At 49.8% G+C, this 20,878-nt stretch overlaps 8 protein-coding genes across 8 annotated transcripts; 4 read left to right on the top strand and 4 right to left on the bottom strand.

The window, feature by feature from the left end:
- Positions 1-3,089: 3,089 nt before the first annotated feature.
- On the bottom strand, positions 3,090-5,069 carry UHO2_02307 (uncharacterized protein; the record flags this gene model as incomplete). The annotated part of the gene is made up of 1 exon (XM_041559744.1): positions 3,090-5,069. The coding sequence occupies one exon, from the start codon at positions 5,067-5,069 to the stop codon at positions 3,090-3,092; it is 1,980 nt and encodes a 659-aa protein (XP_041415678.1).
- Positions 5,070-5,501: 432 nt separating this feature from the next.
- On the bottom strand, positions 5,502-5,801 carry UHO2_02306 (uncharacterized protein; the record flags this gene model as incomplete). Its single annotated transcript, XM_041559743.1, has 1 exon — positions 5,502-5,801. The coding sequence occupies one exon, from the start codon at positions 5,799-5,801 to the stop codon at positions 5,502-5,504; it is 300 nt and encodes a 99-aa protein (XP_041415677.1).
- A 586-nt stretch (positions 5,802-6,387) lies between these two features.
- UHO2_02305 (uncharacterized protein) lies at positions 6,388-6,594 on the bottom strand (the record flags this gene model as incomplete). Its single annotated transcript, XM_041559742.1, has 1 exon — positions 6,388-6,594. The coding sequence occupies one exon, from the start codon at positions 6,592-6,594 to the stop codon at positions 6,388-6,390; it is 207 nt and encodes a 68-aa protein (XP_041415676.1).
- Positions 6,595-7,019: 425 nt separating this feature from the next.
- UHO2_02304 (uncharacterized protein) lies at positions 7,020-7,507 on the top strand (the record flags this gene model as incomplete). The annotated part of the gene is made up of 2 exons (XM_041559741.1): positions 7,020-7,255; positions 7,345-7,507. 2 exons carry the CDS (start codon positions 7,020-7,022, stop codon positions 7,505-7,507), a joined length of 399 nt encoding a protein of 132 aa, XP_041415675.1.
- Positions 7,508-8,852: 1,345 nt separating this feature from the next.
- UHO2_02303 (uncharacterized protein) lies at positions 8,853-10,254 on the top strand (the record flags this gene model as incomplete). The annotated part of the gene is made up of 2 exons (XM_041559740.1): positions 8,853-8,919; positions 9,263-10,254. 2 exons carry the CDS (start codon positions 8,853-8,855, stop codon positions 10,252-10,254), a joined length of 1,059 nt encoding a protein of 352 aa, XP_041415674.1.
- Positions 10,255-10,788: 534 nt separating this feature from the next.
- UHO2_02302 (putative YAH1 - Ferredoxin of the mitochondrial matrix) lies at positions 10,789-11,421 on the top strand (the record flags this gene model as incomplete). The annotated part of the gene is made up of 2 exons (XM_041559739.1): positions 10,789-11,308; positions 11,399-11,421. 2 exons carry the CDS (start codon positions 10,789-10,791, stop codon positions 11,419-11,421), a joined length of 543 nt encoding a protein of 180 aa, XP_041415673.1.
- Positions 11,422-11,804: 383 nt separating this feature from the next.
- UHO2_02301 (putative proline-tRNA ligase) lies at positions 11,805-14,003 on the bottom strand (the record flags this gene model as incomplete). Its single annotated transcript, XM_041559738.1, has 1 exon — positions 11,805-14,003. The coding sequence occupies one exon, from the start codon at positions 14,001-14,003 to the stop codon at positions 11,805-11,807; it is 2,199 nt and encodes a 732-aa protein (XP_041415672.1).
- Positions 14,004-19,819: 5,816 nt separating this feature from the next.
- Positions 19,820-20,780, top strand: UHO2_02300 (uncharacterized protein; the record flags this gene model as incomplete). The annotated part of the gene is made up of 4 exons (XM_041559737.1): positions 19,820-19,889; positions 20,119-20,207; positions 20,312-20,629; positions 20,727-20,780. 4 exons carry the CDS (start codon positions 19,820-19,822, stop codon positions 20,778-20,780), a joined length of 531 nt encoding a protein of 176 aa, XP_041415671.1.
- Between the last annotated feature and the right edge of the window lie 98 nt (positions 20,781-20,878).

Raw genomic sequence — 20,878 nt, 5'->3', positions numbered from 1 at the left:
TGGCTGGCCTGCACAAGAGAGTGTGCCAAATGATCAGTGGCAGTTATGGTAATGTTGTGTAATGGAGCAGTATATGAAGGGTGTGCAGAAGATCAACATATGAAGGGTGTGCCAGATTGATCAGAGCCAAAAACCATCAGGGATCAACAAGATTAATCGGGTTGGCAGTGCACATGAATTACAAGATCGATCGAACCCCGGGAATCCAGATCAATCTCATGGGTTTGGTCGGAGTCAGCTGGATCAGCATGCTTCAACTAGTCAGCCAATCCAAACAAGTACTCAGAGCTGTGCTGATGTTGGAGTCAGTCGGATCAGCATGCCTCAACTAATCAGCCGATCTGAACAGGTATTCAGAGCTGTGCCAATGTCGGAGTCAGTCAGATCAGCATGCTTCAACTAGTTGGCCAATCCAAACAAGTATTTGGAGCTGTGCTGACGTCAGAGTCAGTCAGATCAGCACGCTTCAACTAGTCGGCCAATCTGAACAAGTCAAGACGGAACTGTGCTGATGTGACCACATGACCAGGGGGTATGGTCATGAGGTTCAAAAGGGAATTCACAAGATCAAGTCGAAAGGGGGCTGTGCCAAAAGGGGGCATCACACATCAGACAGAAGGAGAGCATGTAGGCGAGAGGGCAGTGTTGCATAACCCTTACACTGAGCAAATGGTAGGAGCACAGTATTGAAGGGGTTGATGCCAGCAGGGCAAGGCAGTGCCTAACAGGGGACAAAGGCCCCTCAAGAGGAGCAGGATAGGTGTCAAGGGAAAACACTGACTGGACATATAAATACTCTCATTCTACCATAGCATACAAGTGGATGGGCATCCACTCTGAACTCAACTTACTTACTCTATACTTACTCAGTTACATATCATTGCAATAGCAGTGCTCTTGCAACGACTCTCAACATGTGTGTTGTATCACCGTTAGTTGACAACTGTAGGTGGTGTTCTTCACACTAGCAGTCCAGTTCATTACTGTAGGCAGTGTTCTTCAACACCTGCAGTCCAGTTCCTTGCTGTAGGTGGTGTTGCTCAACACCAGCGGTCCAGTCGGTTATTGTAGGTGGTGATTCACACCAGCAGTCCAGTAACTCCTGTCCTCTGTAGGCGATTAGCAAATCACAGTCCAGTCAACGTCCAAGAGCATTATCAACAGTACTATGAACACTCGTACTGTAGGGGAGGGTGTATCACCCACTCACCAACAAACAACATTCATGCCACGCAACCTCTGAACAGAGTGTTCAAGGTGGTCAGTTGAGACTTACTAGGTGTTGATGCTTGGTTATGTTTAGGCGAATCATATCGAGTAGTCCTTACTCAATCAACCTCAGTTAGTCTCTGGCGCGCGATCGCTTACAGAGGAGCAGTGTCGAAGGAGTCGACACAGCTCAAGAGGCACAGGGGTGCCAAGCAAGCAGGATAGCTCAAGGAGGACAGGAGTGGTGCTAGAGGGGCCCCCTGTACAGTACTCGATGAAGAAGGTACTCTCTGGAGAGAGAGCAGGAGCAGCATCACTGGCGATGCTGTGAAGAGGTATATAACCATGCTTTCTCATCATCAAAGGTCAAGTGGATCCTCATCCACTCTACACAAAGCATCATAACTAGTTATCACTTCAGCATAAGTATATATTAGTTCCAGTCAGCATAGTAGCAATCTATCAAGGTTGCTCCTCATTGTAGTGCATGTGTTGTATCACCACTACCTGACATCTGAAGGCAGCCCATAGCAGGTCAGCAGTCTGGATATAGATAGAACCAAAGGCAGTAGTCCACTGCAGTCTGGGGATCACTTCAAGCATTAGTCAGCACACTGGACACTCATGTTGATGCCACCAAATTACCACCAATGCCACCAACCTTATCACCAACACCATCAACCTCATCATCATCAACACTCACACCAGACCTTGGTGTCAACAAAACCTTCGTATTGATATTGATCATGCCAAGCTACCCCTGAATGGAGTGTCCACAGAGGTCAGCCAAAACCTACGATAGTATATACAATGAATGCCACCTGCTGTCTTCATGCAACTTGATAGTCGCCAAGCAATGTAGCTCATTGAGACTGATACCAAGACAATAGCTGTCACACAGTTTGATAGTTGCTGAGTATCTCGACAGACCGACCTGGGTTTCAGGCGCGAGACCCCTGACAGTTTTGCTGCTCACTATGTTTCGGTTTGGTTACCCGATTCCCGGTCCCTGACAACAACCAACAGGGTTTTAAGGTTGTATGCAATGCCAGCCCATACCCGGTTGCTGAAACGGCTGGAACGGAATGTCAGAACCATGTTGTTGATGTCTTCTTAAGTGTTTTTCCAGCAACTAACCCATGTGTGTCTGGGCCAGTAGCCAACCTTGACAGCTGCCTCATCTGTGAACAGCACACCCCTCCAATCAGTGGAGCTGTTAGCCTTGGCCCATTCTAGACATTTATGCTGGTTTTTGGATGTCAGAAATGGCTTTCAAAGCACAATACAGCAGTTAATACCAGCCTGGTATGCTGCTTTCTGGAGCTGCATTGTTGGAATGCTGCCAAGTGATGCTGACAGCTGTCACCATGATAGAAACAGGTTTTTGAGTACCTCACACTGAAGGTAGTGGTCCAAGGTAGCTGTCCAGGAGCACAAATGGCTGGATTGTGCTTTTGTTTCAAAGGAACCATGCTCCTTAAAGTTATGGATGGTCTTGTGAACTGCTGTCTTGGAAACACTGCTTAGCTCTGTGATTTGTCAAATTGGCAGCCCAGTATCATGCATTGCAACAATTGAAGCACACTGCATTGGAGCAAGCTCATTGCCATGGACCATGTTGGTGTTTGAAGTGTTATTACTTAGTATGATGGTAGTGCTATTGCTCAATGATGACGATGACCCAAATGTGGGGTAACTGACTAAATCAGGAAATTACCCGATTTTCCTCAAACTTCTGCACAGGGACTGTACATATACTCGTTCGATACACACATGATTCAAACTAATGCTCGTTCATCAAATCATCTCAATGCATTGTGACACTCGCTGAAAGGCGAAAGCTGTGTGAGATGTACAGTGTACATTGCAACAATGTGAATTCAGATCGCGTCCAAGATGGCCTTGATCTTCTCAGGAGGAATCTTGAACCTCCTGTCCTTGGTCAAAAGCCCATTCACCTCCTGTTCAACATCTGTAAACTGAGTCCAACAAAACCCTTGCACTACCCTCCCATTCCCCTCTTCCTCTCTTGCCTTCGTTAACGCTTTCACCAGCGCTTCAAACTGTTCCAAAAAGTCCTCCTGGGAAGTCGCATTAGCGTAACCCCAATTGACCCCACCAGCTGTGTCGAGAACGCTATCTACTTTGAGTGCTAATCCGCCGAACTCAGTGCATAGGATTGGAAGCTTGTGTCTGCGTTCCGAGGTGGAGAGTGGTGGTAGAAGGATAGGGTATCCAGTAACTCTTTCTTGCGTTGCCGCTGTGCGGGTGCGGAAACCAGCTTCTAGTTCAGAGGCTGAGCGGTAATCGTGGATGGTGATGAGGTCCGATTCGACGTGTTGCCATCCATCATTGTCCACCACGGGTCTCGTTGGGTCGAGGGCTTTGGTCAGATGGTATAGCGATAAAAGATGCGACCTTTGTTGCGCAGACTTATTCAGCGCCGGTACACCCCACGACTCGTTGAGGGGCACCCACGCCACTATACATGGATGAGAGAGATTCCGTTTCACCACATCAATCCACTCCTTTGTAAACCGCTCGACGTAGGTTGTGCTGAATTCATACGCATTCGCCATCTCACCCCAGACCAGCAGACCCAGACGATCCGCCTCGCATAGAAACTGCTTGTTCTCAACCTTCTGATGCATGCGTACTCCGTTGAAACCGAGTTGTTTGATCTTTTTAATGTCTTCCGTGTACGAATTGTATTTCGGCGCACTGAGGCCACTTTCGGGCCAATACCCTTGGTTAAGAATGAGCTTTTGAAAGTAAATTCGATTGTTGAGACAAAGCCGACCGTGGGAATCGATGGAGACTTTACGCATACCAAAGTAGCTTTTGACCAGATCAAGCTCGTCTGCGTCAATAGGAGAGCTGAGCAGACGGATTTCGATATCGTACAAGCTGGGACTATCTGGAGACCAAAGTGCGAGACCGTTGTCCCATCGATCGCGGTTTACTTCTGGCGGCAGGACTCCTGGAGTGGTAAGTCGCGTTCGTAGTGGTCCTTCTGGTTGAACTCCGGATTGTCGAACGTTGATGACGGTTGAACAACTATTCGTTTGTGGACTAACCAACGTCTTGCAAGTCGAGATGATTTTACCGTTGAATTTGACCGTAAATGAAACCCAATACTCTGACTCTTTCTTCAATCTCACCAAGCTTCCTGGATCCATCAGATCCACTTCAACATCCGCCCTCACCGTTCCTGCATCGATATCACTAACAAACTGAACACTCTTGAGGTGATTGATGGGCCGAGCTTCGATCCAGACATCTTGCCAGATCCCCGTCGTAGGAGTATAAAAAATACTCTCCGGTTTCGAATTCCCATTCCTATCCTGCTTCCAATACTGTTTACCACGAGGCTGCGTCATGTCCTGCGCCCAATCTCTCGCTCTTACCACCACGACTAACTTCTTGGTGTTATCCTCACTCCTCTCCAGAGCTCTCACATGATCGGTAATCTCTAAGCTGAACGGTGTCTGGCCACCAATATGACTTCCGACCATACAGCCTTGAACCCAAACCGTAGCCTCGTAATCTACGGCTTCGAAGTGGATAAAATACCGCTTTTGCTCAGCATCTGCTCCTTTTACCTCCAGCGACACCGACTCCCAATTGATTTCGCGTTGATACCATACGATGTTATGTTGGCGCGGATCGGAGATGTCAGACATGGGAGTTTCCGGGGCGAACGGTACGATGATTGGCGAACGACAGTATTGGAGTTTGGCTGGGTCGAACCAACTTTCGTCCGTTCCCAGGTCGTCATCGTCTGGGAGGTAGTTCCAGTAACTGTTAAGTTCGAGTTTGGGTATGCCTCGGGAAAAGGCGGGGGTAACGATTTTGTTCATCTTCAAAAGCCTGACTGCCTAGCCTTTGCGGCTGGAGCGAAGGCGGAGTCAGCTTTGTGAATGGTATGCTGCGGTGAGGGAAGACGGTTGTTCACATCTGTCAGTCAGCTAACTCGAGCCTGTTGTGGGGTTACAAAGTCGTGTGGGGTCGATGACTCTAGATCGCGGCGAATTATGAGCTTTTTTTTGAATCGGGAGATTCCCCGATCCGCTTTCTTTACCTGGCTTCACCGCCCTCGACACCTCGCACCAGAAGCGCGGAACCACCCGAAAAAGAAGAAGCCGGCTCATTCCGTGGCTATAGCCACTATACTCGGAGCTGAGGGCCGTCCAGGTCCGAAGGTCCGGAGAGAAAGTTTGATGCCACGTGTTGGTCAAAAAGGAGACCATTGCTTCGGGGTTTGAAAAGCTAGCAGCAGTGTTGACATTGGGTCACACAGCGGAGGACTCAGATCCGAGGCAAGGAAACAGCGATGCACGTCTACCCCGTAGTCTCGCTAGTTGCTTGCTTGCATTCGCTCGAGTCGTTGATTGCGACACCTCCGCCCGTTCCACAAGGTCTTCAATATCCGAAGGCAAGTAAAGACCACCGACATGCTTGACTAACAGCTGTGAGGTGTCAGTAGCGTGTCGTAGATAGATGGCAGCGGAAAGTACGTCCGGGAACGTTTTGCATGCGTGCTCGCGCGGAGAGTTTGCCTCGGTACGATCCTCTTCGGAGTCTGGAACCATTCACTTGTCTTGAAAGCGTGCACGCTCTGCAGTACACGGATGGTGGCGAATGCCTAGTCTCGAAATTTTAGACCCAGAAAAAAGAAAATGAGCGGATTTTAGTTGCCGTTGTTGTTGTTGCTTGTAGAGCAGTGTGAGTCTAAATTGATCGACGGGCGCGGGACAGTGACGACAACGCGTATTTTTTACCTCGGTGACTTTTTCCTCCAAAATTGCCCGATGCAGTGGTACCAGCCTGGATGACTGAGGCTGCTCACCGCGCCACATCCACCACCAAGATCGATCAAGTTTCGATGATATCAACCCGCTACTATGACTGTTGCGGCTTGGCAGAGACCTTGGAATCATTGTCAATCGTAGAGACCGAGCGTACAAGGACGCAGTCAAAAGATGTGTCGTCACGCATCGGAGTTCATAGATGACAGATGGTATTCTCTTTGTCGGTAGCTTTCGCACTTTGCACCACAGCACTTTCGTACCTTCATGTCTCGGTGTCTAAAATGCACCAACTCAAGTTCGCAACTGCACCAGTTCAATCTCGTCATTGTGCCATTTCATTTTGCATTTCTTCCAATCGAAACAAAATTCAAGCCAGCGCCTGCAGGCTGGCAAGGTGGAGCTGCATTGAGAGGTCTTTGTCACCTTCACTCATGTTGTAGTGCTGCTCTTGGCCTAGCGCTTCACCCTTGATGGCCCTAAGCAGGTTCCTGTTGACTTCTCTTATCCAGCCTCTGGCCATTTCTGGGGTTACAGTAGTCTCCAGAGAGAGCGTCTTGGACTTGGCATGAGGCATGATGATGGTGGTCACAAAGCACAGGCAAAAGATTGACTCAGCACTGCAAAATGAACTGGTACAATGACGAAATTGGTCTGGTGCAGTTGCGAACTTGAGTTGATGCCTTTAGACACTGAGACATGAAGGTACGAAAGTGCTGTGGTGCAAAGTGCGAAAGCTACCGACAAAGAGAGTACAAAAGCGATCGAGATGAAGTCAATGTTGTTGCAAATGGAATGCAGAACAGCAACGGGGATAGGCGGAAAGGAGCAAGGACAAACACGGTCTCTGTCATGGAGCGGAAGCGCGAGACAAGGTCCCTGTCACAGAAAGTAGGTAGGACACGGGAGCCGGTTGTGATACGGAAGCTGGACACGAGGCCCCATTACGGAGCGGAAGATCGAAACCAGGCTCCATCATCGTGGGAGACAGGTGATCCAACCATGGCTTCGAAATGCGGGGAAGAGGTCAAACGCCTCTCCAGCAGCACCGGCTTAGTCGATGTGAGTGTGCTTCCAGCTGATGTTCCATCGCGTGACGTCAATCTTGGTTGTCAACATGGGAGGGACTTCCAGGGTCCAGACATTGGCAGTGCTCGAAGTGAGCGGATGGGCCAGCCGACTCGACCGAAGGATCCGCCGGTTGATCTTCTGGAACGGGAACGGCAGGCAACAGCTAAGTGAGTCTCAGTCGCGCACATCGCCAGTGACCCATTTCGAGGGCCGCGGAGTTTGGCATAACTGAACCAGATATCGTGGGACGGTACAGGAGCAGTGAAGGGGAAGGCTCAAGCATCAACGGCCCATCTGACGAGCCCGAGCATGCTCGGTCGCTGACTGTTTGGGTGGCAGGACAGGCACTTTTACAGACAACCTCACTCTTCGACTGGGTTCGGGAAGATGGTGACGCAAAAGGTCGTCTGAGAAAGTAGTATCCCACACCGCCATTTTCTACTTATGGCAGATGAATAGCACCATGTGATGTCAGGCATGGCTCAAAATAAGCCATCACAAGGTCGTGGACGCCTGATAGAAGAGCGACAACCAAAACGTCACAAGGCGGAGTGACAAAGAGAGTTGAGTGCCAGGGTGATGTCACAGCAAGGGTCTGGACAGTTTTCCGAGAAGATCGGGAGGACCCTAGGCGTTTTGCGTTGTTGATGTTGGAACTCGTGCGTCTTTGACTCGGCGCGTCGTACCGCCTCAGACGTGTCTTGGCGAGAAAAGTAGTTCTAGACGTTTCCAATTTTTATTCTCCACAAGGATCAGAGGACAAGTGGTTACAGAGAACTCGGAAATCACCTTTTGCGCAAGCTCCATCCTTGAAAGCTTAAGTACAGCTGTTGTGCCCCGTCGGCCGAAGATCAACACAGCCTATTGCTGTTGTTTGGGGTTGGTACAGCTGAAGCTGGAGCGCCGGTCAAGGTTGACAAGGAAACTGCCTGTCAAGTTGAGCAGGTTGGACGGACGGCACGGCACGGCACGGCACAAAAGGAAGAAGAAAGCGGTGTCTATCAACAGAATTCTGGATATCTGCGGTGACTTTTGAGAGAGGACCGCGAATGTGCACTTTCAACCTTTTTTTTTTTTTTTTTTTTTTTTTTTTTCCCCCTTGCCACAACTGTGCCTGTGCGACCAAAGGGAAATTAATTCCAAACCAAAAAAAAAAAATCTATCTTTGTATTCCTTCTAGAACTACAATCTGGATGCAATGCGTCAAGTGGCTCGCAACCTTTTTGTTGTTCTGCTGACCGTTGTTCCCCCGCGTCTCTTTTGGCCCCCACACTCGCCTCGGTCTTTCAAGTTGCAGTGTGTGCGCGCTGTTCCGGCCTGCATTGACCATCCCATTCGCTGACTGTGACTAGATAGCCAGCAGCGCCACACCACGCTCTCGCACTTGCACTCGCTCTCTCGAAGCCGAACCCAACTTTCCTTCTTGCGCTCTTGTCCACAGTCCAACACCGCCGCCCGACTTGCCGTTCGTCTCCTTTTGACTCTTCTCTCCCCTGTCTCCGCTCAGACTCTTGGTTTTTCAGTCTCGCCCCCGCCTTGGCAAGTCGTTGACTCACTGACACAGCGTCGCGGTTTCGACGTGGCGCGTCCACAGAATCCTCATAAGGGAACCTCTCATCTCCTCGTCCGCTCCGCCTCCCCTTTCCCCTCCCATCCATCTTGTCTCTTGTCCGTCGTTGCTTTCTTCTCTTCTCTACATACATACCCAGCGGACATCGCATCCATCCCCTTTCTTCGTCTCTTTAATCTTCTCCTTTAGTCATTATGGCCACCTTCAACACTGCTCTGCGCTCCGGCGCTATCCGCAGCCTTTCGGCTCGCGTCGTTCAGCGTAAGTTTCTACCCTCAATTCTGCTTCCTGACCGTCCAAAGCTGCACATACATCCTTGCAGCTATTTGGCGCACACGGTTGGTAGTTTGCTTTCCTCGCCATCGTCGATTTTGCGATTTCAGTGCAAGAAACGCAGTTCTGCCAGCTGTCCGACTACAAGTTGCAATTTCGTTCTGCACGGGCAATAAGCTGGTCAGACATTGTCTGCTTTCCCTTCCAGAATGCTTTCTGGACGGTTTGGCGCAGTTTCTTGCGAACAAAAGCTGTTCTTCATTCCCTCGCCAAGCATATGCTGACAATCCCGCTCTTATCTTCCGTTTCTCACTGCTTTTGCTCTCTACAGCCTCGATGATCTCGCGCGCTGCTCGTGTTCCCGCTCCTTCGGCTGCCAAGAACTTCTCCGTGTGGTCTCCCACCCGCATGATCCCTACCAGCGCCAACGCTGAGCAGGCCAACCCTGGTCCTCCTCCCCCCGTCGAGAACATTGGTGTTGACGCTGTTCTCCGCCAGAACCCCAACTCGCCCGACAACCACACTACCACCATCTTCCAGGAGTTCTCGCTCGAGGGCAAGACCGCCGTCATCACCGGTGGAAACGGTGGTCTTGGTCTCGAGATGGCTCTTGCCTACGTCGAGGCCGGTGCTCACGTTTACGCTATCGACTTGCCCAAGGAGCCTTCTGAGGAGTTCAAAATCGTGGCCGACCACTGCCGTATCATGGGCAAGCACCTCAAGTACGTTTCCGCTACCGTCACTGACGTTGAGGACATCAACGCCTGCATGGACTTCGTTATGAAGGACTCGGGCACCGACTCGCTCGACGTTTGCGTTGCCGCTGCCGGTATCCTCCAGACCTACGACGCTCTCTCCTACCCCGCAGACGAGTTCCGCAAGGTCTTCGAGGTCAACACCACCGGTGTCTTCCTCACTGCCCAGGCTGCCGCCCGCAAGATGCATGAGCAGAAGCACGTTTCTGGCTCCATCATCCTTATCGCTTCCATGTCCGGTTCCATTGTCAACCGTGATCACCACTGGGTCGCTTACAACGCCTCCAAGTCGGCTGTTCTCCAGATGGGCCGTAACCTTGCCGCTGAGTGGGGTCCTAAGGATATACGTGTCAACTGCATCTCGCCCGGTCACATCCGAACGCGTATGACTGCTGCTTACCTTGACAGCAACCCCCACTTGCTCGCCAAGTGGTCGAACTCCAACCCTCTTGGCCGTCTCGGTCGCGCTCACGAGATTCGTGGTGTTGCTGTCTGGCTCGCTTCGAGCGCTTCCTCGTTCTGCAACGGTTCCGACATCATTGTTTCGGGTGGTCACAACATCTGGTAATCTGCTTTTCTCATTAACGAAAGGACAATCTTATCAGAACATTGACCTCCCGTAGCATAAATCATCACCAAAGAATTCCTCCCCATCAAATACCTGCTTGGTTTCTCCCTCATCAGCGTCTCTGTTTCTTGTACATACTAAGGGCATAGTAAAGCATAGATTCTTGCATCTTGATCGTGTCACAGCCCTTTCTCGAGGCGAGCGTCTAGGACACCATAGCCTATGTGAACTATGAATGAGAGAGAAAAGAGCTTATCAGCAACACAGCAAAATGCACGGCCCAACCGCCTTTAGACGCCGAGCGGCCCTTCCAGTCTTCTTCTCGTCCGACTTTATCCGAAGGAGACCATGTTTGATCTTCAGAGTTGACAAAAAAAAAAATGCTGTTCTGATCCCGAATCCCGAGTTTGGGCCGATGACAGAATTCGACGCTGAGCCAATCGCGCTGAAGGCCATTTGTACTCCACTGCAGTCTTCCAATCCTCATCTTCGATATCAACCCCTGCCATCGTTCGAAACGGAGGATCAGTCAAGATGGTCACTCCATCAGCAACACGCACCGCTCTATCGGCTGCGACTCATGTTCTCCGCCGACAAACGCTCACCACCGCACCCAAGGTCCTCACTCCACGCACAATCCCCATCGCCTCTTCATCCCGCCTCTTCACTACCACCCCTATTCGCCCCCACGGCGGAATCACAAGACCAGCTCCTGGTACAGGCGTCAAAATCCACTTCGTCGATCCAAAAGGCGAGCCACTCAAATCTGTCGAAGCCAACGAAGGCGATGACTTGCTAAGCGTTGCTCACGAATACGATATTGACCTGGAAGGAGCTTGCGAAGGATCAATAGCTTGTTCCACTTGCCATGTGATTTTGGAACCGGACGTGTACGATAGCCTGGAGGAACCATGCGATGATGAGAATGATATGTTGGACTTAGCGTTTGGGTTGACAGATACAAGTAGGTTGGGTTGTCAGGTGAAAGTAACGAAGGAACAAGATGGGATGAAAGTGCAGCTTCCGGCGGCTACTAGGAATATGTACGTTGATGGTAAGTAGCGAATGATACAGCTGTATTCAGATCAAACCTCGCTTCGAGGACGAGGGACTCACATTTTCATTCGACAAAACCCAACAACAGGTCATAAAGCAGGTCATCACTAAAAACATCAGCTCACCACCTCTCCTAATTCCATGCCAACAAGCACGACCGGCATCGGAAGCATCGATCACGGAAATGCTGTACTTTAGCCACATGCTCAATTATGCTTGCAGCGGATTTGTCATGAAGGCTGGAAAGCACATCACTTTGCTTGCAGATCGACTCAATGCACTTCCAGCATCGCTTCAGACTCAGCTGCAATCGACTTTTTCAGCTCCATTTTCTGCATCGGTGACTCGTCAAGGCTCACCACAGCAACCAGACTCGCACAACAAATGAGCTCACATCAGTCAATCAGCATGAAGTTTCGTTGCGATAACACTACGTTGGTGACCGAAAATCTTTCTGCATCTCTTCGCCATCTCTGGGCTAAGTAATGATGCGATTAGTAACTGCGACCGAACATAGTCCACCTCTTCGCCTCAGTACCGCACTGAGGACATTTCTTACCCTTAACATCGCCGAACTGAGCCTGATCGAAGGGAATGCAAAGCGATTTGGCACCCATGCTTGGAGCCTTTTCATCCTCCGCCTCGCCCGATGTAGCTTGTCTGGCACTACGCTTCTTGATTTCGTCCTCGCATGCTTCGATTTCGCACCAAGGGATGACGACGTGGCATTTATCGTTAAGGATGCGGGTAAAATCGTCCCACTGTTCGCAAACTTTTCTTCGCGAACGGTACTCTGCGTCGGCTTTGGCGAACATGTCATCGTGAATCGTGTCCAAGAGCTTAGCGATAGACTCGGACAACCCATCGACGGAGAGAGGAGCTTTGGCTTTGTTATCACGACGAACAGAAAGGACAGACTTCTTTTCGAGATCCTTAGGACCGATTTCGAGTCGGATGGGAACACCACGCATCTCCCAATCGTTGAACTTGAAGCCTGGACTGTAGTTGTCTCGCAGATCCGCCTTTGCTCGGATACCAGCAGCTTTGAGGTCCTTTGCGGTCTTGTCACATGCGTCCACAATAGCTTCCTTTTCAGCAGGGGTGGTCTTGACACCAATACCGCAAGGAATGATGATGACCTGAACCTGAGCAACACGTGGAGGCATCACCAAACCATCATCGTCACCGTGAACCATCACCATCACACCAATAGTACGGGTGGAAAGACCCCACGAGTTCTGCCAAACGTGCAACTTGCCCTCATCCTTTCCACGGAACTCTTCCGGAGCTTTGGGATCTTCAACGGTAATGTTGAACATCTTGGAAAAGTTCTGACCGAGACAATGCGAGGTACCACCCTGAATACCGCGACCGGTGGTGGGGACGAAACCCTCAACGGTGGTGGTGTAGTATCCACCTGCGAACTTCTCCTTCTCCGACTTGACACCTGGAACGACGGGGACAGCGAGAAGCTTCTCGTAGACTTGACGGTAGAGGTCGAGAATGTGCATGACTTCCTTATCGGCTTCTTCGAGAGAGATGTGGGCGGTGTGACCTTCTTGCCAGAGGAACTCACGCGTTCGGAGGAATGGCTGAGGGTGCTTGAACTCCCATCGGACGACCGAATTCCACTGGTTGAGCTTGAGCGGGAGATCGCGGTGCGACTGAATCCACTTGGCGTAGTATGGATACATGACAGTCTCGGAAGTTGGACGAATAGCAACAGGACGCTCGAGATCGCTGTTACCAGCCTTAGTAACCCAAGCTACCTCAGGAGCAAACCCTTCGATGTGGTCCTTTTCGCGCTCGAGAACATCGGCAGAGACGAACATGGGGAAGTAGCAGTTCTCGACACCAATCTTCTTGATCTCGCCATCGAAGAAGTTTTGAATCGACTGCCAAACGAAGTACGACCAGGGCTTGAGAATGTAGCATCCGGAAACATCGTAGTAGTCGAGCATGTCACCTTTGAGCAAGACCTGAGTGTACCATGCGGGGAAGTCGCCTGCCTTGCGAACGGTGATACCGATCTGTTCTGCATCAGGGATCTTAGCGGCCTCAGCAGCTTTGGCCTTGTTGGAAGCGGGGATGGGGCCTTGTGTGGAGCCAGGGGCGGAAGCGGTACCAGGAGCAGAAGCTTTGGCGACAGGAGTAGCAGCCTCAGCCTTGAGCTCGGAAAAGTCAACGATTTCGAGCTTGACACCGGTGCTCTGAAGGTATTTGGCGATTTCGGCACCGGTCATGAAGAGAGTCTCTTCGGAGCTAGCGGCGTGAACGGCAAAGTGGTCGGTGCTGGTAGCGAGGCCAGCGTCGAGAACGGCAATGAGCTGTAGAGCGTTTTCTTTTGTGATGGAGAGAGCAGAGACGTCGTCCTTGGTAGCATTGAGGAACTCCTTCAAGACTTGGGGAGCAGCAAGACGCATCTCCTTCTGGCCGATGTGCTTGGCAACAGCACCGGTGTTGTATTCGGAGTCATCCTTGGCAATAAGTACGACAGGGGTAGGGGTAGCAGACTTGGCAGTCTTGGGCTTGAAGACGACAGTCTTTGTGTAGTTGGAAGTGGAGAAGCCGAGGGTGGAAGCAACGTCGGTGACGGCCGACTTCCAGCTTTCAGGGCTGTTGGCAGCGGCGTGCTTGACCACCTTTTCGGTCTTGATGGAGAGCGCAGAGAGCGCTGAAGAGATGGCCTCCATGTTGAAGCTTGCTTGCAATCACAAAGATGATGGTGATGAGAAGGAGGTGTTGGTGTGTGTCGTCTGCAAGTGCCAAATGTCAAAATTGACTCGCGTGCCGAGTGAGTTAAGGAATTTCGTTGTTATGTTGTTAATTCTATCTACTAGCTTCTATGTACATTGTCATCTATATATGCTTGGTAATCTCTTCCACATGTGTTAGCCAGTGATGAGCTGCTCCTTGTGTCGCTCCTGCATTGTCACTTCCTGCGTGTTAGTGTGACAATGCTTATGCATCCCACATGTGTTACCACCTATATGTGTCTTTGTCTCATCAATGACTTGCTTATCTTCCATGGGCTCTGTAATGCTCCACAGACCCTGTGAATCCCATTGGAGTGCTGATGCATCTCCCTCAACTGTCTCCCTCAGCGGCGAGGCAGTAGGCTGCTGAGCTGCTGTACCTTGCTGTGGTGTCAGTCCTAACCCTTGTCATGTGTGTCACAATGCCTCCTTGCCCACTGGTTTGGTAAAGATGTCTGCTAAGTTATCTTCAGTGCTGATGTACTTGATTTTGACCTTTCCATCTTGTATGTTGTCTCTTATAAAATGGTATTTGGTGTCGATGTGCTTCAACTTCCAATGTTGTGTGGGGTCTTTGCTTACCTGGATGGTGCCTGTGTTATCTGAGAAAATTATGGGGGTACCAATGTCAACCCTGATGGCCTTGAAGAGGTGTCCAAAGAAGAGAATTTCTCATGCAGCCTTGGTCACTGCTACGAATTCTGCTTCTACTGCCATTAAGGTGGTGCAGCGCTGTAGTGCAGACTTCCATGCTACCAGATTTCCATGTATGAAAACTGCTGACCCTGACAAGCTCTTACGTTGTGCCATAGCATCGCTTGCCCAGTTCACGTTGCTATGTGCCGCCAGAAAATCTTGTTGCTTGTTGCTACCATATTGCAAGTGGATGTCCTGGGTGCAGTCCAAGTATTGGAGCACTCTCTGTGCTGCGTTGTAATGTTCCTTCAATGGTTGTGTCATGTAGTGTGCAAGGACACCCACGGCTTGGCTGATGTCTGGACATGTTCCATTTGAAAGCCATAGGAGTTTGCCAATGATTTGTGGGTATTCCTTCCACTCAGCTATGCTTGCTGTTGTCTCTGGTACTGGGATGTCCTGGAGTGGTATGCTGGGTTTTCTTCTATGTTTATCTAAATGCTCATTTAATAGCTGCTTGACATAGCTGGTTTGCATGAGGTCCATAGTCTTTGCCTTGCAGTCTCTGGAGATCTTGATCCCGAGAAAATGGGATATGTTGCCACCCTCATCCATTTTCCACTTCTTGCCTATCTCCCTCTTAATTTGCTCGACTGTTGACAGTTTTGGAGATATAATCAATGTATTGTCAACATAGATAATCACTATTGCAAAGTTGTCCTCCTTTCCTCTGGTGTAGATACATGGTGCACAATTGAGTCTATGGAAGTTTGAGTGCTGCAGGAACTTATCGAACTCCATGTTCCACTCCCATCCTGATTGCTTGAGTCCATATAGCCCTTTTACTACCTGATAAGCTTTTCCTTTTGGTACCTTTGCCCCTTCCAGCGGTTTCATATAGATGACATGCTTGAGTGTGGAGTTGAGGTAGACCATTGTGATGTCGAGTTGATGGACCTCCCAGTCCCGCTCCACTGCCAGTGACAACAGGGCTCTTATCACACTGAGTGGTGCCACCAGTGCAAAAGTTTCTTCGAAGTCTATGCCCTCTCATTGTGTGAATCCTCATGCTATGAGTCTTGCTTTATGTTGGACAGGTACCCCATTGGTGTCCAGCTTGAGACAGAGGACAATCTTGGAGTCAATGAGTTTGGTGTTTGGTGGTATGTCCATGATTTCCCAAGTCCCCATGGCTTCAAGCCCATCTAACTCCTTGCATATGGCTTCTTGCCATTGCTGTGCCTTGTCACTGTCAAGTGCTTCCCTCAAAGTTGGTGTAAGGTTCATGGTGGTCATATTGGCCTCCCCGATAATGTCTTGTATGTTGATCTCCTCTGGCTCTAGTATGGGTTCATGGTTGACAGTCTCTGATCTGGTACCCTCTGCCTCTAGACTTTCAAATCCGATTTGCAGTGGGCTCCTTTCTTTGGGTCAATCATGCCAGCCTTTATCTTCATGAAATGTAGCTGAGTTACTCCATCAGATAGATGGTGTGTGTTCTGGAGTGTGGAATTTCCATCCCTTGTGCTTGTTGTTGTAACTGATCATGATTCCTGGTATGGCTCTCACACCATGCTTGCCTGCATGATCTTTCCTTGAGAGGTGAACCCATGTGAGACAGCCAAAGACATGCAATTGTTTTGCCAAGCCATGAGCCATTGTGTGATGAAAGTCTTCATACAGAATTCTGTTAGCATTTGCTGATGGTGTCAAATTAAGTACATGTCTGGCAGCCATGATGGCATAGGGCCATAAACCTTTTGGCACTGATCTTTGGATGAGCATTGCTCACATCTTTTCTTGTAGTGATCTGATGGTGCACTCTGCTCTTCCATTTTGCATGCTGATGTATGGGGTGGTTTTCTGCCATTTAAACCCCGCCTCCTTCTTCCATTCCTCTGCTGCCAAGCTTGACCATTCCATTCCATTCATTGTTACTTCTGCCCTTTTGATCCATGCTTTCAAGGTGGGGAATGCTTCTGCCTTGCTGAGGAGCAGTCTCATGAATACATATGATGAGGCGTCATCTACAACTACTAGTGCATGATGATAGTTGGGGTGGCCTTGTAGATCTGTCATTAGGTCAATGTGTATTAATTCTAATGGTGCTTGCACTCATTCTGTCTTGCTGCTTGCCATTCTTGCATGTGTTTGCTTTGCCTGACTGCAACTATTGCAGTCCTTTGAGTTGTGCTCAAGCTGTGTTTCTCTTCCTAGGTAGTGAGCTTGGATTTGCTGGGTTTTATTTCTACTGGGATGGCCAAATTGTTCATTCCATAGTTTGCTTGTTGTGTGGCTTGTGGGCCTTGCTGGTGTCATGTTATCATCAATGCCCTCAAGGGGGTCATTGAGCTGTGCCACTAGGGAGTCACCGTGAACTTCCCATCTTTTCTGGCATTGGTTGGTCTTGCTCTTAACCATGCTTCTGTCATGTTGGAGTTTTGTAGCTCCAGATTCTTCAAATATCACTTGTGCACTGTCTTCAGTTAATGCTGGAACAGACAATAGATTCTTGCTAAGGTTGGGAATGTAAAGTACATCTGTGAGGGGTATTTTAATGTCTCCAACTTGCAAGGTTGCATCTCCTATTGCCTGCACTTGCAACTGCTCATGCCCTGCAGTGTCTATGGATCCTTGCTTTGGCATTGGAGCAATGAGCTTATCCTCATCACATACCATGTGATGTGTAGCTCCAGAGTCGAGAATCCACATACTGTTTTGGTTACAGTTGCCAGTGTTGCTTACAAAAAGGGTGCACCTGAATCCCTATCCCTGCTGAGTAGGAGTTCGCTCCTGACTGCTGGTGCAATTGATTGCAATGTGCCCAGGTTGCCTACACTTATAGCACTTGGCCAGTTCATTAGGGTTTGTGGGGTCATGCCTACCCCTATTGTAGCCCTCTTGGTTGAGAACCTGTCTATGCTTGCCAGCTTGGCCTGTTGAACTTCTGTTGCTTGTGACTCTGGCTGCAGCTCGGATATGACCTGAGAGCTCGGCTTCTTGGTGCTTCTTGGCTAGTGCATGGTATGCATATTCATAGTTGCAACTGGGTTGAGCAGCCTTGAGGGAATCTACAGTTTGGGTGTATAGCCAGTCATCCTTGATGCAGCAGTAGAGGGTGGACTTCTTGAGCTTTTCATCCATGCAACTGCCCAGCCTCACAGCATCATTCCAAATTCGATCTAGTTCCTTTCCAAGGTTGATGACATTTTGGTGGACTAACTTGATCTCATGCACTCAGTCATGAATGGCAGAGAGTTTAACTTCGTCATTGATCATGAGCACTGTTTTGAGCTTCTTGTACAGTGTAGAGCCAAGTTGCTCTTCTTCACCTTGTTCTTGGATGGTGTATGTATGAATACTGCTTTCAGGACTGTGGTCGCATGACAACAGGATGAGGCTAACAGGTGACTATTTAGTTCTTCATTGTAGTCTGTGTGGTTGCTAGATATTTCCCTGGTAAGGATCTGCTTTGCATTCTTGATGGGCTGTATACAGTCCATAAACATAGGCTCCCAGATAGCCCAGTTGTTCTTGTTGAGCTTGATGATCTGTGATACAATGCTGAGTACTGACTTTGGAATCTTTTCGACTTGGCTGGTGTTTGGTTGGAGGTTCATCATAGAAAAGGCATGCTCCAAGATTTGGTCTTCATTCCAGTCAGTGTGAACCTCTCTGATCACTTGCATGGTGCATTTGAGTAGGGCTATGCTGTCTACTCTGGGTGGCATCTTGATGGCAAAGTGCCTTGAAGCTGCTGAGCTTCAGACTCTTAATCAGTTAAGGAATTTCATTGTTATGTTGTTAATTCTATCTACTAGCTTCTATGTACATTGTCATCTATATATGCTTGGTAATCTCTTCCACATGTGTTAGCCAGTGATGAGCTGCTCCTTGTGTCACTCCTGCATTGTCACTTCCTGCATGTTAGTGTGACAATGCTTATGCATCCCACATGTGTTACCACCTATATGTGTCTTTGTCTCATCGATGACTTGCTTATCTTCCACAGGCTCTGTAATGCTCTGCAGACCCTGTGAATCCCATTGGAGTGCTGACGCATCTCCCTCAACTGAGTGTCACTTTCAAGGTCTGAGTCGTGCGATTTTCTTGAGTGCTTACTAAACGTGACATGAACTGAAAGTGGCGGAATACAAAAGCCAGACCCAAGGGCCTGCGAGAAGGAAGAGAAACAACGCTTCCTTTTTTTTTGTCCTTTTTCTTTCCCTTTTTCTTTTCTTTTTTTCTTTTTTTTCCCGCTGTTTTTTCTTCGGCGAACGAGAACAATGTACGCCGAAACACGACATCAAGGGGAAAAGAAGCGCAGCGGGATAGCACTGCTTCAAGAAGAGAGAGAAGAAGTGTGTCGAAAAGCTGATCACTGAAAGCGGGCTGAGCAACACAGAGAGACCCTGCTTGCATCGACTTGATCTCCCTTTCCTCTCCTTTCTTTCCACCATCAACTCTAACGTTATTCATACCACTCAACATGTCTTTCAACCGTACCTGCTTCAAGTGAGTACTTCGACATCGCCGTTCAGATGGCGCCTAGCACCACTTCCGCAGCATTTGAATCTTATGGCTGACTGTCGCCTCCTTCTCCTTCTCCTTATACTCTGCGATCACCAACAGCTGCGGCCAGCGTTAGTATCTCAAACCCGACCATGATCCAGTGGCGTCGAATGCGTAGTCCCAACTGCGTCGGCCTCCTCTCAAGGATCAGTGCAATCTAGGTCTTTGCCGACCTTGCTTTCCAACCCGAGCAAGCTATGCTACTGCTCGTCTTTTTGCGGCCGCACTACAAGAATGCTTCGAGCTTCTGCAAGACGAGCAGCACGCCTTGCTTTGCCATGCTTCGCCCTCAAAATCGAACGAAGAGGAGAGAGAGAGGTGCGCGAGAGTTGACGTTGACGAGAGAAGAGAGAGAGCTGACGTAGAGATGATGACGTCCCTGTCATATATCCCATCGCTTTTTGATACCCGAATCCATCTATACCCTTTGCCTTCTTACCATGCTTGTCCATGCTTGCTGTCATGCGCTTCATCCATTCCGCTTGATCCGCTCTGTTCTTGTGGCGCCACCTGCTCCACTACCACTTGCCCGGATTGCTATGCCCATGTTCCTGACTCAACCTAAACAGCCGGCCACAACGCCGCCGCCTGCCCCACCGCCGGCAACCCCTCTTGGTATGTTTCGCTCGTCTCCACACTTTGCCGATAACGGTCGACGGCCCTTCTGACTTTGACCATCGCTATGAATTGAATCGCACCCACATCTTGGTGAACTCATTTGCATTCCAACTTCTCCCCTTGACACGCTAAAAGCTACAGTAAGTCTTTCCCTTGAGTCTCCAGTATGTTTCTCGGTGACCTTGTCCTAACACTTGTGCTCTCGCATTCGCTTTGACTCAACCAGACTGTGGCCAGCAGGGACACATCTCTTCCCAGTGCGGCATGGAGGCCCAGCCCAAGACTTGCTACAAGTGCAACGAGACCGGCCACATCGTACGTTTGCCACCCTCCACCCTCCCCTCCTTTCCTTTTTTTCTCGCCTAACTCTTCCCCTTTACTAACCCTTCGCCCAAATCTTCTGCTTTTGGTGAATGTAGAGCCGTGACTGCCCCACCAACCCTGCCCCTGCTGCTGGCGGACCCGGTGGTGAGTGCTACCGGTGCGGTCAGCACGGCCACATTGCTCGTGCCTGCCCTGATGCTGGCTCTAGCTCCCGTGGTGGTTTCGGCGGTGCCCGTGGTGGTCGCAGCTGCTACAACTGCGGTGGTGTCGGTCACCTTTCCCGTGACTGCACCTCCCCTGCTGGCGCTGGTGCTGGTGCTGGTGCTGGTGCCGGTGGCCAGCGTTGCTACAACTGCAACGAGTCCGGCCACATCAGCCGCGAGTGCCCTAAGCCTCAGACCAAGAGCTGCTACGTAAGTTCCCTCACCACTTCTTCTCCTAAGTTCTTTGAGTTAGGGCCAAGTTCAAACCCATTCTTCTGCTCACATCTGTATTGGTTCGTGGATACAGCGCTGCGGCGAGGAGGGCCACATCTCGTCCGCCTGCCCCCAGGTTGCTGCCTAAATAACTTCAGGCTACCCCTCTTTCCGTCTCCGTTCTGACTGAGCCAGCTGGCGCTAGATGTTCTCATTTGCCGCTCTGCTGGCTTGGTAGTGTAAGAT

Source organism: Ustilago hordei (assembly GCF_900519145.1).
Source record: "Ustilago hordei strain Uho2 genome assembly, contig: UHO2_contig_03, whole genome shotgun sequence".
Classification (NCBI taxonomy): domain Eukaryota; kingdom Fungi; phylum Basidiomycota; class Ustilaginomycetes; order Ustilaginales; family Ustilaginaceae; genus Ustilago; species Ustilago hordei.
This window is presented reverse-complemented; position numbering and strand designations above follow the sequence as displayed.